Raw genomic sequence first — 25,637 nt, 5'->3', positions numbered from 1 at the left:
TCATGCTTCAGCTGTGTTCGTGGCGGCTGCCATGGCTGATATTGCAGCTGAAAAATCAACATAGTACAGAAAATTAAATTTGAACATTTTGCAACTAATGAGTACTGTATGTATTGATATCGAAAACTCCACCTTTACAAAAACTATCGGTTTGATTTAAAGGGAAGGTAACAGTACTGGAAATACTGTGAATGAAAATGAAAGTTACATCGAGCAGATATAATAATGGTTGTGTATGTATTTGTTGTGCCATTCTTTAAACGAAGTGTTCAAATATATGTACGATACTTGTTGAGTTCAACATTTACATAACGGATGTCGACAATGAAGCAGAAGTGGTTCACCTTCCGGAACGCTTGGTCTCCTTCAAGTTATATACTGAGGTTAGTTGAACGAGATCGTTTGTATTTTATAGTTTTCTGCTTTTTAATCAAAAATCTACAAAATTTATGCTGACTTCCTGCATGCCTTGTTTAGATTCTTTTGTACTGATTTGGTATCACAACAAAACTGTTTTTTTTTTTCAAAATGATCAATGTGTGAATATCACACTGAAAGGGTTCGTATCATATCCGCTGGAGAGGAGTATCCGAACTTTTTTGATTTTCATACGTTTTGCCCATATCATCATCACAAATAGTCATTAAAAGATTGATATATAGATATGTCGTGCAGTTTTATTCAAAATTATCCGCATAGTGTATCTGTTTCTGTATTCATATTCAGAGGTACAATTGTAAACATGTGCTTTTTTGTACAAACGAGCTAAATGCATTTACATTTCTACTGTTTTTTTTTATTTGAGTCCAAGGACTTTCGTACATTGCAATTCTGCATCCAACTTTTGCAATTTTCTAGAAATTGCGAAACTAGTTCAGAAAACAATCATTTGACATTTCTTGCGAATTATCTTTGAACTACATTGTTATTAGAGATATTGGCGTTTATTTCTGGGTGAATTTTACATTGCATCACTGAACAAATTCTCTAGTGATAACTTACCGTTGTTTGATCCGGGAGTGATGGGCGAGTTCATCAATACAACGGCTCCTTTATTCCTATGTGCTCGGTGTTTAACTTCAGTACAGGAACACCTGTCATACCACATTAAACATAGTATAACTTCATTTTTGTTTGTTTTCTTCGTGTTCGATAGTATGTGATATTCAGCAATTTAACTGATAAATTTGTTATTTGTCGATGGATATTGATAATTATTACTTTTGCATTTACAAAATACACATTACTCAACCAGTATTTTTTATGAAGGCATATAACCGTCATCATGCACATGGAATAATACTGAAAATATATATCGTGACTTAATTGGTACGCCCCCACCGTCATTTCGTGACAAAGGCCTAAAAATTGTTAAGAGATTTCACATTGCGGCTTTAACTAATTAATTTCCGAGAAACACCGCCTTGTAAATATTTTTCACTTTACATTTTTATGCATAAGTATATATACGTATCGGCTTGATGTTTATCTTAGGATTAAACTGTCTTTTTTGGTGTCTATGGTCGATATAGATGCCAGAGCTTTCCAAACAAACGTCATATTGTGCGCTAGCATAGCACAATATGAAGCGAACAATATGACATGGTTGTTTGCAAAGCTCTGGCATCTTTATCGACCAAAGACACCAAAAAAAGACAGTTTAACGATTATATTTACATTCTAGACATATTCGTTTTGTTATTTTTGAAAATTAAAATTGAGTTAGCATAAAAAATGCCAATATTCAACGATTTCGTCAATGGGGTTCGACATATAGAACAGCCTCTTTTTTTCAAAATTCAATTGTCACGTTCAGATTGGCAAACAAAAAAGTGCATTGAAATAATACGAAAATAACACAGTCTGTTCAATTTATTTTCATTATTTGTGAAACAATATTGTATAAAATGTCTTTTTGATACTTTTTTAATTAACATCAAAAACGATCTACGCTAGTTAGAAGTAGTTCCGGTGGGTAAATATATTCATGCGCGGCATGGATTGATGTCACGTTTTGGGTGTCAATTATGGTCACATAGACTGCAAATATGTTTACTTCGTTTATATCATGGCTTTGCCACCAAAATGTAAATATTTCATATTTAACGACGACGAATGTGACGAAATCGAATCACTTACGGATATTACCAACTGTACATAAAGGTCACTTCGCATGCCGGGAACTTGATAATTTTTTCAATATTTAAACATGTGTCAAAAGTAACTTCCATGAGTGCTACAGATTTGAATAATGAATGGTAATAAACATGTCTATATACCTTGTTTGTTCTTAATAGATGCAGTAACACCACCGCTTCTTATCGATCTCTTTTTGTAGCTATTGCTTTTTATTTTAATGTAAACTAGGATAAATTGAAAGAAATATGGAATAAACTAGGCTGCATAAGGCTTATTCGAAGTAAAAGTGGGAAATAATACATACCTGCAGATTTTCCACAGAATGAACAAAATGATGAGCACAAGCAGAAGTGTAGCTGCTCCGGCAATCACTCCAACAATGGCGGTCGATATTACAAAGGCATCAGTTACACTGGCTTCAAAACGAATAAACAAATATTTGAAAGTTGCTTTCTGTGTCCATAATACATATGTATGTATTTATAAGAGAAAATAAGTACATTTTAATTAAATCAATAATCTACAAGAAATAAGTCATATTTAACGAAATGTCAATAATGTCCCTTTAATTAAAAAAAAGTTTGATAACAATGTATGTTTTCTCAAGTGTACACATCATAAACTAAGAAAACACCGAATTGCACAACACAACATGTTTTATGATCAAGCATACTTGAGAATGAGGTATTATGGATTAATCTTGATATGAACAGAGAATAAACAATGACTTTCTAAATTCGTCATTTTTCATTGTAATATAATACAGAATCAAATCTCAGCATACGGAGTTCATGGAAGGGACATGACTTAAATATTGGGATTAAATTCAATATATTTACAAAAACAAAGTGTGGGCCATCACGTCTTTCTTACCTCCATTCAATCATTTGACACAATAACAAATAAATACGGCAGCGTATTAGGGCCACGTACGGATTACTAATTCGTACGTACGATTTAATAATTCGTACGTACGGATTAGTAATTAGTACGTACGATTTACTAATTTCCTGGTGTCCCCCCCCCCCCCCCCCGAACCATTGTTAAACACAGATACAGTGTATCTGTCACCTTACCTGTATCGCACCCGGTGCCCTCCCAAACCATTGTTACACAACAGACATCTGTCACTTTACCCGTATCACACCTGATGCCCCTAAACTGTTGTTACACAACAAACATCTGTCACCGTACCTGTAGCACACCTGGCTCTTTGCCAACTATTGTTACACGCGGATACCTGTCACCTTACCTGTATCACACCTGGTGCCTTGCCAATCACTGTTACACACAGACATATGTCACCTTACCTGTATCACACCTGGTGTCCCCGAACCATTGTCAAACAAAGATATCTGTCATCTTACCCGTATCACACCTGGTGGTCTCATTGTTATACACAGACATTTGTCACCTTAAAAGTATCACACCTGGCGCCCCCAAACCATTGTTACACAACAGACATCTGCCATCTTACCTGTATCACACCTGGTGCCCTCCCAGCCACTGCTACAAACACATACACCTATAGCTTTGTCACAGTAAGAAGTTTGGATGGCCTGACAGTCACATGCACCTAGACAATTTACTCCATACGAATTGTCGGGGCATTCTGAAAAACAACCCCAAACAATTTTGTCTTTTAGTGTCCCCTACCGGTGATATATGTTGAATTATTAAATTACCACATCCATCATAGGTATTAAGTTAATTAGGAGAATAAGTTTAAGTTGAAATATACTGAAATCGCCATTCTTGGCTGAATGTTCTAAGATCTATTTGTAAAAAATGAAACGGTCGAACACAATGATTTTAAAAGTACTCAGTGATACAAATATATTTTGCAAGAAAATATATATTTTAAGAATCACATTTAAAGTATGAAAAAATGACCATTATGGGAAAAATGAAAACAGAACCTTAGTGTGAAAACGTAGATAAAAACTATAAACATAGTTAGCTCTCTTTTTGGCGTGTAGCCTTTGAACTATTTATCTAAACATTGCCGTAAACTAAACACACATTCATTCTATTAATAATGTGTAAAACAATGTATCTTTATTTTGTTTTGTGCTATTTGTTTTTCTCACCTGTTTCACATACATCTCCTACATATCCAGGTGTACATGTACAGGCGCCTGTGATGTGATGACACACTGCGTACGCGTTAGATGGACACGCACATGAGCTGGCGCACACATCACCGTAAAACATATCCGGACATGCTAGACATCACGGAAAAGAAGAGCATTTACATTAATACACAAAGTATTGATTTTCTCGTGCCGCCATACTCTCCTTTATTATTCATTTATCTTTTAATTAGCATTGAATTTTTTTTATTTAAAAAGAAAAACAGAAATATAACAAATGATTTGCATAGGGAATAAATACGGGTTTCGGCATCAAAATAGGCAAAATTCCCATATGACAGTCAAATGAGTAGATTAGAAACCATTGTTTAAAGGATCTTGATTGATTTATTCAATTAAGAAGAAATTGTAAGACAGAATTGTATCGAAAATATGTTTTATATATAATTGCATCGACAGACGTTTTACTTCACAATAGTATGAGTAGAAATAATACCCGATCAAAACCTATTGGTTATGAAACTAACCTTGTCCCTTTATTTTACCTCCGATGCATATTATATTATGTAATTGTCGTCATGTACCCTACCTAATTAACACCTGGGCATGACAGTTCCTAACAATTGACTCTCAGTGCATTGTACCTTGCTAGTATTGCTCTTATGTGTAGTAGTTAAATCCACCACGAATATTACCTTCTTTAGAGTATGCGACGTGTTTTCCATCCCGTAGTCTCATTCAATAATGCTCATAATGTTGTATGACTTCATATGCTCTAGAAGTTAATAATATGTAGTCCTGAACAAAGTTTATAAGGATAAACGGCTGTCTCTGTTATAAACATCAAGGGTGGCACGTTCTTAGATTTAAAGGACGCTTACATATCAATTGAGTGTATAGCACGTGTTTGCGTTTCTAGAAACATGTCTGGATAAATATGGAAAGGAAATAAGACGTTACTTACTAGTATTGCAGTTTGGTCTGTCGTAGCCAGTGATACAATTACACTCTCCAGTCACGGGGTCACAGGAAGTGGACAGATTTCTGTCACATTCGCATACACCCTGACATTGCACACCATAGAAATATTCTGGACAAACTGAAACATATTGTATTGATCATATCAATATAACTGTTAGTAAGATGATGCATTATTACATGTGTACCATGCAAATTCAACGAGAAAAAGTATTTTTTTGATTCAAATATTACTCATTGTCATTAATTTTGACAAATATTTTATATTCTATTTCAAATTTCTCAGATGTATTACATTTCATGGTATTTTTCTTGTTGGTTTTCATTTCGAATATTTCAAATATTTTCCATGCTTGTTTTTTTTATTGTATAAAGCCCTATCAACAACAGCTTTTGTCTCCGTGTCCGCTGTCAGCACACTTTTGGTGTACTTGTTTGTGCTTAAACCATTTTGTGAAAGCGTTCATGCAGCGTGCATTTTTGTAAAAGTATATAACTTTTTGAGTTTTGAACTTCAGTTATAATTTAAAAAAAAACACAACTCCAGCAACAGGTTTGGAATGAAAATGTACATTAAAATGATGACAATATTATTAAGTATGAGACTCATTCTGATGACTTAGGAACACAATCAAAACAAAAATGTAAAATATAGACATAAGCAAATAATAACATGAAATTTCAATCAATAAACAATAGAAACAGATACTATACATTATCATCTAAACAATGTGAACTACTTTAACTTGGGCTGCCTTAACAAAGCCACTGAGACACTTCAGCGCAAACATTATAATGTTTCCCGTTATACTGCCCAAAGTCATTAGCAGAAACCACACCTAGTCACATTGTAATTACAACGGACAACACCATTCGTCCCATTCAAAAACTACTGAGAGTTAAATAGGAAGTACAAATGCAACTACCGTATTCAGAGATTTTTATTATTTCGGTCAGGGGGCAGGACCAAAAGCCTTTCTTACTGGGGCAACAATACAATACAAAGTTGAGGCAATGGCAAGTAAAAAAAAAAAATAAGAGAAGAGACAAGATAAGGCCAAATCCTAAAATTCGTATCTTCGAATCATGCGATGGAGACAACAGATACCATTCTTCTACCTAATCTGCAGGGTGGGTAGATACTGCTAATTATAATAAAATTAAATGGTCTTGCATACCATCAGAATAACTTGGCGGGTATAGTATTGTATAAGCATGATATGTATTGTGATCAGATTGGTCACACACCTAAGGTGATATCTTTAAAGATTCAATCCCTCTAATAATACTGGGCATATCGATACGAGTCTTATGAACAGTGCAATTTTTGCTGGTTGGATGATGGCATTTCAGTATAGTGTTGAGATGCTAGGGAACAACCAACCAATTGAAAAAAATAGATTTTTGAAACAGCCCCAGTGTATAGAAAGTTGAGCCAAGGATAAAATGTCTGGCAGCCACTGATTGGTCAGTATGTTATGAAGCGAAAAAATAGAAATGCAGCATGATAGGTAACTATCAATAAGAAATGTTGATATAAATTTCGTAAGTCCGATTGATTTTTTTTCCCAAAAGTTCAGGTAATAATAATTAACAGGTAAACATTTAAGATTTTTGATAATTTTTACAGCGAAATTCAACCATTTTCAAAATGGCTACCCTGGAGAAAACTTTTTTTTTATTAGGTGTTATATCAGACCCTAAACTTTTGTTATAATCCATAATTGTCATATTGAATTCAAGAATTTGAATGAAATACTCCAAAACGTTAACACTAAAGTCCATTGGAAAACAATTGGTTGGTTAGTCCCTAGCTAACTCGGTTGATTGGTACGGTTCTCACCTTCGTTGCAAGTCTGTCCCTGATAACCTGGATTACATGAGCATTGGCCGGTCACGTGATCGCATAGCTGGGTGTTAGTTTGATTACAAATACATGACTTCTCACAATTGTTACCGTAAGTCCAGTTTGAACACGCTACAACAAACAATTATAAGAAAGTGATAAGTAATATCCGTTATGACAATGTATTGCATATCTCAATGTCGAGATAAACAAGGAAAATTTAAATAGCGAAATAAGGATGGTTTTCAACCTAGTTGGTTTACTCTCGAAAGAAAAGGGCTGCATAACGGTATTGCTATAACTAATGCTCCCAAAACATAGGCTGAAACATCCATAGTATTCGTCACAAGACCGTCATTTTTATAAACATCCAACAATACCGAAATGAGTATGACAGTTCTTTTACAATCTCATGTTGATTCAGTGTTCTGCAAATCATTTGATTATCTTTTAAATTTTCAATTTCGCCCCGTATGTTGTAAATGGTGCAATGTGTAATTTGTATACATAATATCATACAGTATAACGTAAAGAACCCGTTACTCCAGTATTAAATTGCATAACGGGTATTGAGAAACTGCAATTGTTTGCGTATAAGCTGGTGTACATTCGTATAAATGGTGCGGAGGTGAAGTGAAATCCACATCTGAGTCTTAGATAAATCTGTGGATTGCGAAACGTTTATTTTATCACTAATCCCTAAGTAAATTAGAACTGTCGCCAGGATAGCTGACTAGTACCCCGCAATCTGCACAAGTCAATGGTGAATTGGAACTGTTAATTAGAGGCCAACTAAGATAACCCAGTAATATAGTAACCAGTTACCATAGCAACCATAATTTTGACAAAAATAAAGTGAAATGCACGTCTACACATGGTCCTCTATATTTGTGTGAAGTTTCATTGAAATCGGATCTTCGGTTTAGGAGTTGTACGGACAAACTTTAAGTTATGGTTCTTACCAGAAAACCTATTTATTGTGACCAGTTCCCATAGCAACCATAATTTTTATAAAAAAATGGCATGCACATTTACACATGGTCCACTATATTTGGGTTTAGTTTCATTGAAAAAGACCCTTCGGTTTAGGAGGAGTTGTCCGGACAAGCAAAAAGGTATCGTTCTTATCAGAAAACCTTTTTATTGTGACCGGTTACCATAGCAACCATAATTTTGAGAAAAAGCAAAAAGCATGCACATCTACACATGGTCCTCTATATTTGTAATAAGTTTCATTGAAATCGGCCTGGCGGTTTAGGAGGAGTTGTCTGGACAATCTTAAAGTTATTGTTCTTATCGGAAAACCTTTTTATAGTGACCAGTTGCCATAGCAACCATAATTTTGAGAAAAAGAGAGTTAGATGCACATCTACATATGGTCCTCTATATGTGTGTGAAGTTTCATTGAAATTGGTCTTTCGGTTTAGGAGGAGTTGTCCGGACAAGCAAAAAGGTATGGTTCTTATCAGAAAACCTTTTTATTGTGACTAGTTCCCATAGCAACCATAATTTTTATAAAAAAATGGCATGCACATTTACACATGGTCCACTATATCTGTGTTTAGTTTCATTGAAATCGAACCTTCGGTTTAGGAGGAGTTGTCCGGACAAGCAAAAAAAGGTATGGTTCTTATCAGAAAACCTTTTTATTGTGACCGGTTACCATAGCAACCATAATTTTGAGAAAAAGCAAGTGGCATGCACATCTACACATGGTCCTCTATATTTGTAATAAGTTTCATTGAAATCGGCCTGGCGGTTTAGGAGGAGTTGTCTGGACAATCTTAAAGTTATTGTTCTTATCGGAAAACCATTTTATAGTGACCAGTTGCCATAGCAACCATAATTTTGAGAAAAAGAGAGTGAGATGCACATCTACATATGGTCCTCTATATGTGTGTGAAGTTTCATTGAAATTGGTCCTACGGTTTAGGAGGAGTTGTCCGGACAAACTTCAAGTTATGGTTCTTATCGGAAAACCTTATTATAGTGACAAGTTGCCATAGCAACCATAATATTGAGAAAAAGAAAGTGGCATGCACATCTACACATGGTCATTAACATATGTGTGAAGTTTCATTGGAATCGGCCAAGCGGTTTAGGAGGAGTTGTCCTGACAAAATGCGTCTACAGACAGACGGACAACCTGATTCCAGTATACCCCTCTAACATCGTTGCGGGGGTTTAAAAAATGTCCAGTTTTATGATTTATCTAGAATCAGTCTGACTACCTCAATCAACTATAAAATTTAGATTGCAATTGGAAGTTGCTTGCTTAAATATAGAACATCGCAGAGCAGTATATTAAAGAAATTATTGAAGTTCAAATTATTTTATTTCTATGGGAAGAAAATGAACAGAAATAATTAGCAATGTTTTGGACTTCAGTATAATTTGATGTGAAGTGATTGATTTATTTTGACAGAAATACATGTTATTTGATTATATTTAACGTGTTCCCTTCCTTTTCCATTTGATTAATATTGGATTACCCAATATCTATCAAATAACATGAAAACATAGCATTGTTTTCACACATCGGGATTTTTCGAATTGGTAGTTTTAATTATTTTGGGATACCTGATTGAATATAGAACACTTTTAAAACCTGTGATATTGCAGATATACAACATGATATTGTTAATGTAACCATTGCTAAGATATAAAAAAAACCTATTAACTTAATTTGTATTTAACTGATTAATTAGGGAATAATTCTTGTTTTATTTGCATTAACATTTTAACCTAGATTTGTATTTAATATTATTAAAACATTTAATCCACACTCTCTTTTTTTAACGTTACACGAATACACGTTACAGCAGAACAATTATTGGAATCATTGAATAGCTTATTCTAATTTGGCGGGAAAGGTTGTCAATGTTTTCGTTAGTAAGGTTATATATGGAACACACACGAGAAATGTAAATATAAAGATATACATGTTTTTTTTTTCATTTTTATTACTATTAATTCCGAATTTATCGGCCGTGCCTATATATTATAGTTATTGTAGATGACGTAATAGTATACTTCACAGCAAAGCTGTATAAATTAAATGTCCACTTACATCCTTTCTAATAGAATGTACATATTGATTATATTTAGGCTCCAATACGTATCCCATTTTTTATTATACAACCATTTTTTCAGTGAACTATAACGTCTCTATGGGCACGCGCTGGATGGAAATTTATAGTCATTTATGTTAACATGTAGTTTAAATTGTGGAATGGTCATATGAGTGCAATTATATCTACTCGGATATTTTAATGTCGTATTTTGTCTATACAAATAGTAACATTGATGTATATCAACGAATATAGTCAACGAATGTTATACTATAGAAGTATGTAAACATATTATCGCTTACATCGTTGTTGTTGTTTTTGATTTTGTTTTTTTGTTTTGTTTTGTTTTTTGTTTTTGTTTTGTTTTTGTTTCTTTGTTTCTGTCTATGAAACGTCCTGTTATGATTGTTTATATTTAACTATGTACATAGCAGTACATTGTATCAGATGCTTCACTTACATTCGTTACACGACGTTCCAGTCCAGCCTTGATCACATGAGCATGTTCCGCTAACAGCGTCGCAGCTCAATGTATTATTTTTGTCACAGGAACAGTTTTGTTGACAATTTTGTCCGAAAGTAAACTGACTGCATACTAGGGACAGATCAGGTTAAAATTTATAACAGTATCCCACTACATATCAAGAAGCGCCCTACTGCTAAACATGTTTGATATTATCACATTTATCACACCTAGTTCACTTTCAATATATGGAACATAGACGTCTTTTCCAATTTGTTAGTTCATGCAACTTTGTAAGCTCCTTATACAAAAGCAACTGAACAGAATCAATTAACACTTCAGTACACATTACGGTTATTCTTTCATTATAGAAGCTGGTACCCAGGAATATATATATCACTAGAAATATTGTTCATGAAGTTAAATGTCCATTTAAAAAGTGTAAAACTAAACAGTATTTCACCTACATCAATTGATTATGTGTTTGAATATTTGTTTTTCCAAAAAGGTTCATTATGGCGCTTGATCTTTTAACATTGAATGAAGACACCATTGACATATACTCTGATATACCATAATGAGTGATGATACATACATTGTTCACAATTACTGCCTGTGTAGCCAGGCCAGCAATAGCACTCGCCAGTCACATGGTCGCAGGATCTTGAATTGTCCACGATGCAAGTACACCTTGAAGAACAGTTAGTACCGTAGAAGAAAGAAGAGCAAGCTGAAATACCAAGACCAAATATTCAGTGTTTACTGCGAATCTACTTTCTGCAATTTTTTTTAAAATTTTATTAATTAATTAAAGAGGGAAAATATCCCTAGGTTGGAGCATATTTTCAAAAACCGTGTGGCTACCCATGCTATCCGAAACAAGTAGCAATTATTTGTCTTCCGGGCCACACTATTGTTCCTACTGTTCCGGACGTTATTGTTACACCTTATTCGCCCAAATCCTCACTTTTCCTTATATCTTAAAATTCGGCCTCTCGATGTTTGTTTCGGATGACATGGGCAAGATAATTTTTCTTGAAATCTTATCATTTACAGCGATGTTCTCTGAAAACAGTTTGAATGTTAATTATTTAATACAATTGTACCTAGCGTGTCAGAGTGATCCATACACAAAAACGTAACAATATGTAATCATTGCAGACGTTTAGCGTCATCACGTTTGACATAAGACCTTTCCAAACTAAACATACTTATAATGCACGTAGATCCAATGTAGCCATCAGCACAGATGCAATTCCCTGTCACATCATTACAGGAAAGAGCTGTCAGTCGGTTTGAACTGCAATCTGGACAGGTATTAGAGCAGGAGGTACCCCAGAAGTACGGCTGACAAGCTAAACATTAGAATATCATTTTACTGTCCTAAGAGTAAAGGAGAAATATGACGTCAATGATATTTCGTTTTCCTTTTTGTTTAAGCATAGATCTGTTACCAGATACTTTTATACCGACGATAATAATACAATTTGGGTAACAAATAGAAGTGAATGTGCCCGTCACCAAGAACAGTCGAATTTTCCAGAAAAAAAAACAACATATTTCCTCGTGTGGTCGTAAATGACACGCTCATTTTGTACGTCAGAATATGGTAATGACATAACGTCATGATTGGATAATTAAGCATCAAAATGGATGCCTTCGTTTGATATTTTCCTTCACGTTTGACTTTACAATTTGTCAAAATATTGTTTTTGATGTAAGTGGTAAGTTTTGATTTTTATCTTTTAATAAAAACTTCTAAGACTCTTTTTATAAAATCTTGTATGAACTAAAAGCTCATACATTATCTGATGTGTAAGTGTAGACTTTAAAACACTATGGATAGAAAGATAAGATCATTTATCATCGAGCAGATGTGATTAGTTTTTATTTTAATGGCTTAATGTTATGTTATTTCATTTTTCCTATACCAAGTCCTGTGTATGACATTATTAGGAGAAAATATGTTGATCATCACAAAATCATTTACCAAATATGAAGCATGTAAAATATTTCGAATTTTATAGGTAATTTTAGATTTAAAAAAAAGTAAGATGTAATTTCCAACGGTTCAGTACAAAATTTTATGTCTAACTATGTATGATTAGGTACAAAAAGTACTTTTGACTGAGGCATCGAACAACAGAAGTTTCTCTGGTAAGGCTATAATATGTCTACACATTTATATACCAGTATCTTATATTACACTTTTATACTGAATCAATCGTCATGTAATATGCTATTTTATTTTAATCAGAGTGTAACTGCTTTGATATCTGGGTATATCCTACCAGGATATATTGCATTTCATTAGTAAATAATGTAATAAAAGTAATTTCTGTACTCACTACAGAAGCCGTTGATAGCGTTGCAGCTGATGGCATTGTTTGAGGTACATTGGCAGGCGTCACAACCAGATCCAAATGTCCATTCGGGGCAAGCTATAAATATTCACCAATACTTTAAATCATTGAAGCATGAAATCAAATATCAAACTTTATTATCTTATATAAATCAATATGTAGCAATTCTAATTTTCGAGTTATGTCTGCTCATTGTATGCCTACCGTCAGCACAGAACTGTCCTCCAAAGCCAGGTTTACAGGTACAAACGTTCGCACAGCTTTGTGTGTTCTCGGCAACACACTGATCACAAAACGTCGATGCTACCATGAAATGCAATGTAAAAAGCTACAAATTAATGTAACATGTTGTTGGTATCTTTGAGACATGCAGACTAGGAGTTTGATATTAAGTACTGTATGCCGATTAATGCATTATAAATGTTTCGTCTTTCTAGGAATCGTAAGTGATAGGCCAAACATTTTGGACATCCACACAGGACACTGGAAATCCAGAATAATGTCGGAAATAGCAAAAACAGCTAATAAATAATAAAAAAAAGCGATGGTAAATTGCCCATTAAAACACGTGTCACAATATTGGTTACTTTAAGATGTTGGACAATTTTACAACTATCATGAAGTATGTGAATATACAGTGTATCCGTAAACGACGCTATTAAATAACGTTCGAACGTGGCATGTAGGATAGCGGCAAACGTCAGGAAGTTAGGGTTTACCAGCAGAGTACACTGTTCACAAACCTTGGGAAGTTATATTTCACCAGTAGAATGTACCACCCTGTAATCTCGGGGAATTAGAGTTTACCATCAGAGCTTAGAACCCACAAACCTCGTGGATTTAGAGCTTACCAACGGTTTACCCCCACAAACTGCTGGAGGTAAGAGCTCACCAGCAGAATCTACTACCCACAAATCTCGGGCGTTAGAGTTTACCATAAAAGTCCATCGCCAACAAACCCGGGAAGGTAGAGTTCACAGCAAAGATTTGATTCACAAACCTTGGGGTTAGAGTTTATCAGCACAGTTTACTATTCGGGGAGCTATATTCAAAAACAAAGCTAACAATAAAAAAAACCTCGGGAAGATACAGTTCAACAGAAGGGTGTATAATGCACAGACACTTGAGACTTATAATTCACCAATAAAGCTTACCATTTACAAACCTCGGGAAGTTAGATTTCACCAGAAAAGCGTAAAATGCACTAACGCGGAGGTCTTATAATTCACCGGTAGAGCTTACTATTCACAAACATCGGTTAGATTGAGTTCACCAGCAACTGAACATCCACAAACTTCGGGGAGTTAGAGTTCACTAGCAGAGTTTTTTGCCTATGAACCTCGGTGAGATAAGTTCACTAGTAGATCTTACCAGTGCACTAGCAGGACTAATCATCCCCAAACCTCGGTTCCATAGAAAGTAACAGAAGATCGTACGACCAACAATCGCAACGGATTATGCTTATTTGCGTTTTCCTCAATAAGAAAATGTACTATCAATGCAAAAACGTGTTTCGTATTATTCTCAGCATATTAGGGCTCATAATAAATTACACTTTGATAACAAGATGATAACAAAATATCAATATATCTACTAAATATCAATTATGATATCAAAAATGAATGTCACATTAAGTAAAGAGACGAAATATGAGGGAATTTCAATTATCCAAGAAAAGATTTAAATGTTGAATAATATAAGATATCAAAGGTCAATGTGTCGATATAGCGGTTTTGATGACAAAACATCAATTATGATCAAGGAATATTAATTAGAATGACGTAATTACAATGATAGCGAAGGAATACTAATCATAATAACATCAATTATAATGACGTGATATCAATTAGAAAGACGAAATAACAAATAAAATAACGTTATATCATATATAATTACGAACTATCAATTAGTATGACGTAATATCAATGAACATGGCGGAATATTAATCATAATGGCAGAATAACAAATATTATGATGGAACACCAAGTATACTGACGTAATACTAATTATAATGACAGAACATCAATTATGATTGCGAAATACCAATAAAATTGATGCTATACATTTTATAATGATGTACTAACAATTATAACAATGGGATATCGACTTTAATGACGTCATGCCAATTAGAACGACGTCATGTCAATTATAATAACGTAATGCCAATTATAATAACGGAATATCAATTGAAACGGCGTAATATCAATAAGAATATCGTGGTTACTATGACAATGACGAAATACCAATTATAATTGCAAAATGTAAATTGCAATGACGTAATATCATTTAAAATGGGGAAAACTAATTATAATGACGGCATATCAATTTTAATGACGAATTTCAATCATTATGACGGAATCCTATTATAATGAAGGGATTCAAAATGAAATGACGACTTTTCAATTTTATTGACATAATACATGTATTAAGTACATATAATTATATGATACCAATTATAATGACTCATTTTAAATCATAATGATTTAAAACCAGTTACGTTGACGCATTTTTAATCATAATGACGGACTAACAATTATAATGACATTTTAATAGTTATGATAATGTAATATCAATTAGAATGACGAAATAACAATTAAAATAACAGAATCTAAATCATAATGACGGAGTACCATTGGCAATGATGTAATATTAGTTATAATGATATGATAATAATTACAATGTCGTGGTATCAACTATGATGACCGAGTATCAATTATAGTGACGTTATATCAATTGTCGCGGCGGAATATAAAATATAATGACTGACTATCGATTATAAAGATTGGGTATTCATGATAATGACGTGATATCAACCATATCGATGTAATTTCATTTCTGATGACGGACTATTAAATATAATGTTATGATACCAATTGTAATGACGTTATATGAAAAAAAAGAAGACTTTACCCGTCGTTGTAGTAGTCGTAGTAATCGTAGTTGTTGGTGGTCCTGCGAAGTGGATTATATATATTTAATAAATTAATTTCGGATTTTGAATGACAGTAAAAAAAAAACCAAGACATTTAGGTTTTTTTCTCAGAAAATATAAATGCAAACAACCTGTAAAAACGAACGAAAAAAAACCCCATAGCAACGAGAAATCGAGGGTGACGACATGTTATCAAACGAAGCAATGTGAAATCAAGGACGATGACATGCTATAAAAGGTAGAGATGTGAAATCGAGGCTGATGATGTGTTATGAAAAAGGTAGCAATGTGAAATCGTCTGATGACGTGTTATCAAACGCAGTCATGTGAAATCGAGGATGATGACTTGTTATTAAACGTAGTTATGTGAAATCGAGGACGATGATCTGATATAAAATATTAAATAAGAAAAATATATTATAGAGGCATGATGGTGATTCCACCGCACTTACCAATCCTCGGTCAATATTTGATTCTACCAGGATGGTATAACGCTATATTAACCTCAGTAATGGTCTATACTTGGTAAATATCGACTAAATAACAATGATAATGACTTGACGTCAAAGCGAGACCAGGATATTGATGGTCATCAATTGATATATTTGGTGATGCCCGCATATCACGGTAATGACGAGATGTCAGTAAGGATAATTGGATATAAATGGTGATAACTGGATATACATGGTGAGAACCGGACATAAATGATGATAACCGGACATAAATTATGATAACCGGATATAAATGGTGACAACCGGATATAAATGATGATAACAGGATAAAAATGATGATAACCGGATATAAGTGGTGATAACCGGATATAAATTGTGATAATCGGATATAAATGATGATAACCGGATATAAATGGTGATTACCGGATATAAATGATGATAATCGGATATAAATGATGATAATCGGATATAGATGGTGATAATCGGATATAAATGGTGATAACCGGATATAAATGATGATAACCGGATATAAATGGTGACTACCGGATATAAATGATGATAATCGGATATAAATGGTGATAACCGGATATAAATGGTGACTACCGGATATAAATGATGATAATCGGATATAAATGGTGAAAACCGGATATAGATGGTGATAACCGGATAGAAATAGTGATAACCGGATATAAATGATGATAACCGGATATAAATGTTGATAACCGGATATAAATGGTGATAATCGGATATAAATGGTGATAATCGGATGTAAATGGTGATAACCGGATATAAATGGTGATAATAGGATATAAATGGTGATAACCGGATATAAATGGTGATCATTGGATATAAATGGTGATAACCGGATATAAATGATGATAACCGGATATAAATGGTGATAATCGGATATAAATGGTGATAATTGGATATAAATGGTGATAACCGGATATAAATGGTGATAATTGGATATTAATGGTGATTGCCGGATAGAAATGGAGGAAACCGGATATAAATGCTGTCCACCGGATATTAATTGTGATAATCATATCTAAATGCGGATAACGGAATATAACTGATGATAAATGATTATCAATAATTTTGACTTGACGTATATGTTGATGACATGATATAAATTGTTATGACGTGATAACCAGGATGATAATGGGATATCAATAAAAAGAACGAGATATGAATGGTGATAACGTGGTTGTTATCAATTACGATAACAGGATATATCTGAAGATCATGAGATATTAATAATTAAGGGATGTCAATCACGATTACCGGACATCAATGTTGATACCGTATCAATGATTACAACGGGAAAATAGTAGATGCGAATGTTGATATCTAGATATCAATGACAGTGCTGATATCAATTATCATAACGCGATATGTATTTGGTGCCGGTTAATACTTGTGATAATAGGCTATGGAGAATGATTTAAGGAAATGCATATACGGGATATTATAACTGTAATGAATATCCATTGTGATATCACGTATAGAAGTTGATGACGGTTTTTGACAAGGAAATATTAATTGGCAATGCAAAATCCTGCTATTGATAATATTGACGGGATATGAATAGTGCTATACTTATATAAGTATTATATTAGTATTTATAAGTAAAACATCTTAGATACTTACCCGTGGTTGTAATTTCTGCTTCTGTGAATAAAGCATACGTTTTTATTACAATACATAACAACATCACGTATTGCATTTAAGAATAAAATATAGACATCAATCTAATATAATAGCAATTACTGAGTAAACACCATTTAGTTGGATAGTGTGGCAAACAAAAACATAAATAGATAAATAAAAAAAAAAAAGATAATAAAAAATAAATAAAATTCGTCACACAAATCATTAGTCCTTCTAGGTCTTTCCGTGATGCAAAGTGTATAAAGAAAGGAGGCGAGAAGACACTCATATTGAAAGAAATGTCAACCGTTTGTTTATAAACCTTTTCTCTACGTTAAGACAATTATTGCACACACATACATGTTATACAATAAAGTTGCCTTTCTGATGATTTTGACATGCTGCAAAAGATTCACATTATCTTAACGAAGGTAGGTGTTATGAACAATCTTACTCAAATGTCCAATCTACTCTCTCGATTGGATGCTAAGACTTAAGACTTTAACCATGACGCCTGCAAGACATGCAATATAGAACTACCTAATAGGACGATGGCTTGTAAAAAAAAAAAACAAAAACAAAAAAACAAAAAGCAAACGAAGAACACATTTATATGTGAAAGATAGAACTTTTTATCAAGGACTTAGCAATCAGGCTAAAGATAAAAGTGTTAAAAATTAAAAAATCGGAAAGGGCCTAACATTGTTAAAATGTAGGAAGGAAGTTATATTCATCCATAATGTTAATTTGGCATATTGACATCTTTCTTAGAAATATGACTTAGTATGTTCATTTGGAAAGCAGTACAACGATTTATCAAAAGATATATACAGGCATCATATATTCAGTTTTATGAAACATACGTGTTTGGCAAAATGTTCCCGTCCAACCGCCGCGACACACACAACCCCCGTTGATTGTACAGCTCTGTGTGTTTGCTTGAATACAGAAATCACAAACGGTATCCACAAATGGCGTCGTAGCTGTTGAAAAAACACAAATACATAATGAGTTATACAAATATTAGTAATATGAAAGGTTGCTGGGAAGCAAAAGCCTGTCACGGACGGACTTTCGAACGGACGGAAACATCACTATATATACTCCCCGCCCCTTTACGAATTGGGGTATAATGTATCTACTTTCATTCTCGGAAAGCATACATGCTACATTAATACATATGCTATAGAAATGCATCCCTCTTTTCAGAGATCAGACTGACTTTAATAATTACCTTGGATACCCAGCGGGTTAAGCGATTTGTAACCTTACATATGCCTTTTGTGGGCTAAAGAGGTCATATGAGTGCACGTAATTATAGTAGTAACAAAACTTAATAGTTGATACGCCTTTTTGCAACACTTTTCCTAACGTAAACTATAAAAATATCTTGCATTATGTATATATATATAGATATATCAATTATCACCCGTAGAATATTGCTATACATGCATATATTTAATACACAATTCCTACACTTGTCTTCCCGATTCTATCCCTATTGAATCCTTATCATCATAAATCCTGTACGAGTCATTGTTACCACTTGCTCTTTTCCTTTTAACACTCTTCTGCGAAGTTAAGCATTTTGTTGAACAATCAACAAATACATTTGCAAAAATTATAAGACGCTTTCTAAGTCCAACGTATTTAGGTTTCTCCGTGTCTCCTAAACAGAGAAAGTTATGACTTCCTCCAAGTCCGCCAGAGATGCCGATCACGTGTATAGAATTTGATATTGAATCATAGCACTTAACATTGACGGGATAGTCTTTCACTATATTATATACCGCGAAAATAGCTATTTTGAATCACCGCGAATATTACCGAATACACATTATTAATGTTCTCTTTTAACAACAATATGGAAATCTGTTTTGAAATGGATTATTTAAATAGATCATTATACAATAACCAGTAGATACTCACTTGGCGTCGTCGTTCTTACTCCTGTAAAGTAAACAAACTTATATGTGAACCTCCAATTGATATTTTATTATTCTGTTAAAGCTTTTTTTCAATGAATACGGCAGAAATATTATATAATTGATGTATGTGGTTTGGTGATAATTTGATAATATTGGGTTTTATATAGTGCTATATCACAGCGACAACACATTCTCAAAGTGATTCACAAACTAGTATCCGTGGTTATTGGCCCTTTAACAGCCCTGGCAGCATACAGTTGGAGCTGCCATTTTGGTGTTAACAGCTTACACACATCATTTCTTTCACGTCCCTACCACGTACACATTCAGAGCCGAGTCGACTAGAACACAACAGAGTTATGTATCTCTTCAGGGATAAGCATCAACTTTACCGGGACTCAAAGTAGAAACACTCTGTGTCCTACCGCTATAACGCCGTCCATCCGTAAACTTAAAGAAACTTATAGAAAATTCAAAACATAATTCCTACCGGAGTTGTGAAACAAAACTCCACATTTCCAGCATATGCTTGTTATTTTTTTCCGATTATATCTGAATATAAATATTGAAATCGGGAACCGTAATGATATGTCTTTAATTAGTGTTGATAACATATATAGTCAGACTCGTTACACCTATCACCAAGCATATTTTAAATGCATACTATGTATATTTGTACAACGACGCATGATGATAGGCATGCATTCTGTATAAATGACCACACCATACGATATTGTGTACAAAACTAGTCTTCCTAAAAGGACTTGGCTTCATTCATGTTCCTCATATACAGAGAACATGGACACTCATTCAATACAATGTCAGGTACGAGATACTTACTCTCTGAACAAAAGGTCCCTGTATATCCATCTCTACAGTTACAGCCGGTGTTTGGCGAGCAGTCTGCGGTGCCGTCACCATCACATGAATTGCATATTGACGGAGTTGTAGTTGGCGGTGCTGGAGCTGAGGACAACATTAAACAAAAAATAGTCTTTGAATAAAATATATTGTAACTGTTAAGAATTTCAAACAACGTTTGTGAAACTCAATAATATATTTTAAAAAGAACGAGTCATTTTGATGCAGTTTTGAAAATGTTGTATACAGTTTTGCTAGTCGTTACTTCAACAGCATTTCGCGAACAAAACATAAATAGTGCTAATGGCATATTTCTGAAATAAAAAAAAAACCAAAAAAAAAAAAAAAAACATTGATTGTAGAATTAAGTGTTCGTTAATTTTTAGTTTTTTTTTATTTATAAAACACATATGAAACTTATTATTAAGCATGGTTATCTGACTTTGATAATCGTCAGTGTCTATCCATGTTAAAACTTGTATATTGTAGAACTTTTAAAGTAACGGTTGCGTTTTATGTGTAAATTTAACCACACCCTTTATCATGACGTCTGTATGTGTTTGCAAGCATTTTGAATAAGAAGACTGATGAAACTGAAAATATATACCCGAACAAATTAAATAATATACTAATGAGGTGAAGATTAATGCAAAATCAAATGATTTTCCAGTGTTTGGATTTTTGATATTCTGAAAAAGGGATATTTAACAAATATGACTTAAACGGTGTAAAGAAAAGAAAACAGAAAGGATAGTAAGCATTCTTTGTAAACTTACGAGTCATGGTCGGGATTTGTCCTGTGGGGAAAAAACAGTAAATCACGCGTCTGTCAATAGACGAAATTAAAGAGTATATACAATTAAAAACATTGTGGAAATCACGTACGTGTTACTACATTTTATTAGTTACTCTTCTTAACTGAATAAGTTAGTACTTAGTTCATAAATCGCGTTAACGTTAAAGAAATATATCAATAGTGCATTAAGTAAAACGTGTCAGTATACACATACACTCTATGCGGTAAATATATAACCGTACAATGCTTTGTTGTCGTCAAGTCCTCTCTATACGTTTCTCAAATTTCCGTCTAAAGAATGTTCAATAAAAGATATACAATGACAACACTTGACATTTATTGTAGAGTTTTATACAATAACTTACTTTGTAATGTAGTCTATAATGAATACGTAACTGTCTTATTGCTATTATCGCCATAGGATTATTTAATCATTTACGTCAAAAGAATGCTTCAATGAAAGGTATTTGTAAAATGATAACAATTAATCTTGACATATATCAACTAGTCTATAAGGAATATGGAATTGTCTTATTTATATTATCGCCTTCACCTTCAAGCATTCTTAAGTAAATCGGAAAGGTTGTATTTGCTATATTTACAATATACCCACGTTTCACTCTGAACAGATAAGATGGAATAGCGCATGCCAGTCCTGTCCAGTTTTGCCGGCACACGCACCTGCCGGTGACGTGGTCACAGTTTTTGGTGTTTTTACGAGCACAGCGGCATCTTTGTCTGCAGGATAAGCCATATGTCCAGATGGGACACTCTGTAATAACACAAGAAGGAGTATCCTTAGAAAATATATCATAGCGGTGTTTTACTCTTTATTTCATTGTCATTATTCTTTGAATGTATTAGAAATTCAATATTAATTGCTATAACCCTTTTCTATACACAATATAATGAATATATCAATATATCAAATGAGAGATGAATGTAGCATTCTTATTTTTTGAACATCCCAACGGTAATCGTGTGAAAAATAAAACCATGAACGTTTAATCAATTTAATGCATATCACATGTAGACAAGCAATGTCGAAATTTTAAATACTTACGCATATTAATATCATTATCAGTGTTAAATGTTATCAGCACTTGTCATCACGAAATCAAGTATCATAATGAAAATCAGGGAAGTGAAGATAAACACGCGAAATTCAATAAAGAACACAAAACAGGAAAAACTTCATATAGAAAGAAAATTTCCAGACAGGCTTCGACAGCTTGCATTTGCAAAAATTATCTGTACCAAATTTCTCTTACAGATAGCAACTAACATTTGAATCATTATTTAGAAAACAGTTATGAAACTATCAGGAAACTTGACAAGAAGTAGATCGCAATCGCTACGCTGAGCTAATGAAGTTAAATAGATACAGACAGACACTTTAGAAATTAGTTTATCTATGGAAATGTTGTTGATAAAACCATATATCAACCGAAATTAAAAAGCTAATATTGCTTAAAGGATTTTATTATTGAGTTTGTTGAAAGTGTGAAATGGGTTGACTGATATAAAATTAGAATTCGAGTTAATTTTGAAGAAACTATGCACTGGACATTGGAATCCAGGGTAATGTGATTTCAATAAAATCTCAATTTGGAGATAAAATGTTCAATTGGTGTTTATTGATCTGTAAAGAGAAGAGAGTTATCCAGCTACTCAACGGAACACACATCAACATTGATGTGGTGATGTATGGCCATCACATTTATTACTTTGGTATATGCACTACTCGCTCGCTGAATGTTTGTTTCAAGCGGTCAGATAAATTGAGCGCGCTTGTGATCAAGATGACAAAGATATCTTTTAAAAACCTTTTACTTATTTGGTATATATATATATAGATATATATATTTCTGTAGAAGAGCGTAACTTACTGATACATAACTGCTCGCCTGTCACCTCTGTGTACCCAGCACAGCAACCCCGCACTTCCCTGTAACGTATTTCCAATCCATTTGAAAATCTGTAGGAATACATGCGTGTAATATAAAGACTCGTCTCAGGTAGTAGATATCCTTTACAGCAAAGATTTAAATATTGTCAATGATTTCATTATTGATAAATTTTACGTCAAAAGCGGTTGACGCTATAGGTTTTTGAAACATATTACTTTATTTATTATGAAATATAGAAAATAATGAAAATGATATTAGATGTGTCTTCATATACAGAGTAAAAAAATTGTGTAATTATTGACCGATATTCGTGAATGTTTTGAATTTTTTTCTGTATATCAAAGGGATTTCTGAAACTTTTCTTGTAACAAATAGGAGTTTTTATTCAAATAAATTGGATATTGAAAATTATATGAACTTAATATAGTACATATCAAATCAGACCTACAACAATCGTTCGTTTGATTAACTTCACTTAGATTATTTTTTTACCTGCTTTTTCCGTGAAAATGATTTTGGATAATTCAATATGCTTTGACTCATCAATATTTAGGCATCTTGCCAATCAAAATATCTACGAAACGTTTGCTGTTCAGATAATTGTTATTGATATATGTTAAATGTATGGTTTCCTTATAACAACCACAATCAAGTAATACTGAAATAACGAAAACATGAAAACAAAGCAAACCAAATTTTCTAAATTAATTAATAATAATAAAAAAAATATACATTTCACTTTTCTTTAAAATATGGAATGCTTTATTTCCATCAATCTCTTTAAAGAACAATTTAAACTTGTTCCTCGCCCAGGTTGCCTATTTCTCAACATACCTGGTCCTTTTCGTACACAGAAGTTTCTCCTCCTTCCCCCTCACACAAAGGACTAAACACACCAGCACAACATATTGAAAGTAAGACATCTTGTTATATTATTAGCAATATGTCCTGCCAATAGGCCACACACCTACTTTATGAATATTTTGATTAACAAGTGGCATACCGGATGTAGATCGTGTCCGGTCCATGTCTTTCAGAAGAAATATGCTTCCTGTAGTCGTACAGTTGCCCGGATGTTGTCACTGAGATGTTTCCTTAATGCTGATATATCAGTGTCCACTACATACGTGGTATCATGTGAATGAATGACGAAGAAATGAAAACAAATATTTTTTGTAATTAATCAAATCCTCGTGGTGTACATAGCTGTGATATTATGTGATGATAGTAATTGCACCTTACCATCACCAATGTATATGGAAGACTAGAAGTACAAGGTATTAGCTACAAAGTAGCTAAAAGGACTACACGTAATGCAGCCATTTAAACAATAAACTGTGATTTCAATGTTGTTATAGTCGATATGGCAGCAAGATGTATGGTGGGCAAATGGCATGGGAACTCGTTAGGGTTCCATGCTACATTTGCACACCATACATATTGCTGCAATATCGACTACAACAACATTAAACCCACTGTTCAATACTTCTATTTACATTGTCTTACCATTTTCGTCATCTTTGAAAAGCACTAAACCAACTCAAAAAATACCGCCTTTTTAAAAGTCACATGACCCACTGGGTGTTATAGCCTGAGGCATTGGGTATTATAGGCGTATGGTGGCAACTGCCTCTTAGCATTGTGTCAATGGGAAAATGCGGAGCAAATGTAAATATATTGTAGTGGATCAGGTATATAACACTATTTCGTCTTTAAATTTGACATCATTATCCTACCATTATTTGTTTGGCATCACTGTGGCATTATGTAATGTTGTACAAAGACATTGAAATCATACAAAGAGAAATGCAAGAACTTTCAAATAAATGCTGCATGCCAGATTGATAAAAACTTTTTATTATTGTCTAACACATAGTACTACGGCATTTTAAGATATGCCGATTTTACTATAATGTTGATACAGCTTTTTAATGTCATCCCAATAATAAAACAAAACTAACGATAAACTACTGATGAGACTTATTGTATGCAGTTGTCTCAGTCGGACCTTGTTCGCGAGTATCAAATTTTGCGTAAGCTTATTAATATTCGTTATGTATTTATTATCGCGGTGTATCGCATGGCCGCGAATATTACCAACTAATTTGTATGGTATGATCATTGAATTTCAATCAATATGACTTGATGGCTGTTA

General features: G+C 33.5%; 1 protein-coding gene across 1 annotated transcript; it reads right to left on the bottom strand.

The window, feature by feature from the left end:
* On the bottom strand, positions 1-25,000 carry LOC117336715 (multiple epidermal growth factor-like domains protein 10). Its single transcript, XM_033897328.1, has 10 exons — positions 24,989-25,000; positions 22,254-22,344; positions 20,756-20,881; positions 18,851-18,970; positions 17,988-18,008; positions 5,197-5,331; positions 3,617-3,751; positions 2,444-2,555; positions 1,003-1,094; positions 1-47 (listed from the first exon to the last, which is right to left on the bottom strand). Exons 1-10 carry the CDS (start codon positions 24,998-25,000, stop codon positions 1-3), a joined length of 891 nt encoding a protein of 296 aa, XP_033753219.1.
* Between the last annotated feature and the right edge of the window lie 637 nt (positions 25,001-25,637).

Source organism: Pecten maximus, chromosome 10, assembly GCF_902652985.1.
Source record: "Pecten maximus chromosome 10, xPecMax1.1, whole genome shotgun sequence".
NCBI lineage: Eukaryota > Metazoa > Mollusca > Bivalvia > Pectinida > Pectinidae > Pecten > Pecten maximus.
The sequence above is the reverse complement of the archived record's forward strand: the minus strand, read 5'-3'. Positions and strand labels throughout refer to the sequence as shown.

Excerpts from the sequence above, each read along its gene's own strand:
- LOC117336715 (XM_033897328.1), bottom strand. Across the intron at positions 18,009-18,850 it reads GGGAACATTTTGCCAAACAC|AAGCAGAAATTACAACCACG; the intron begins GTATGTTTCATA and ends CTTTATTCACAG. Across the intron at positions 1,095-2,443 it reads ATTCTGTGGAAAATCTGCAG|GTGTTCCTGTACTGAAGTTA; the intron begins GTATGTATTATT and ends GTGGTATGACAG.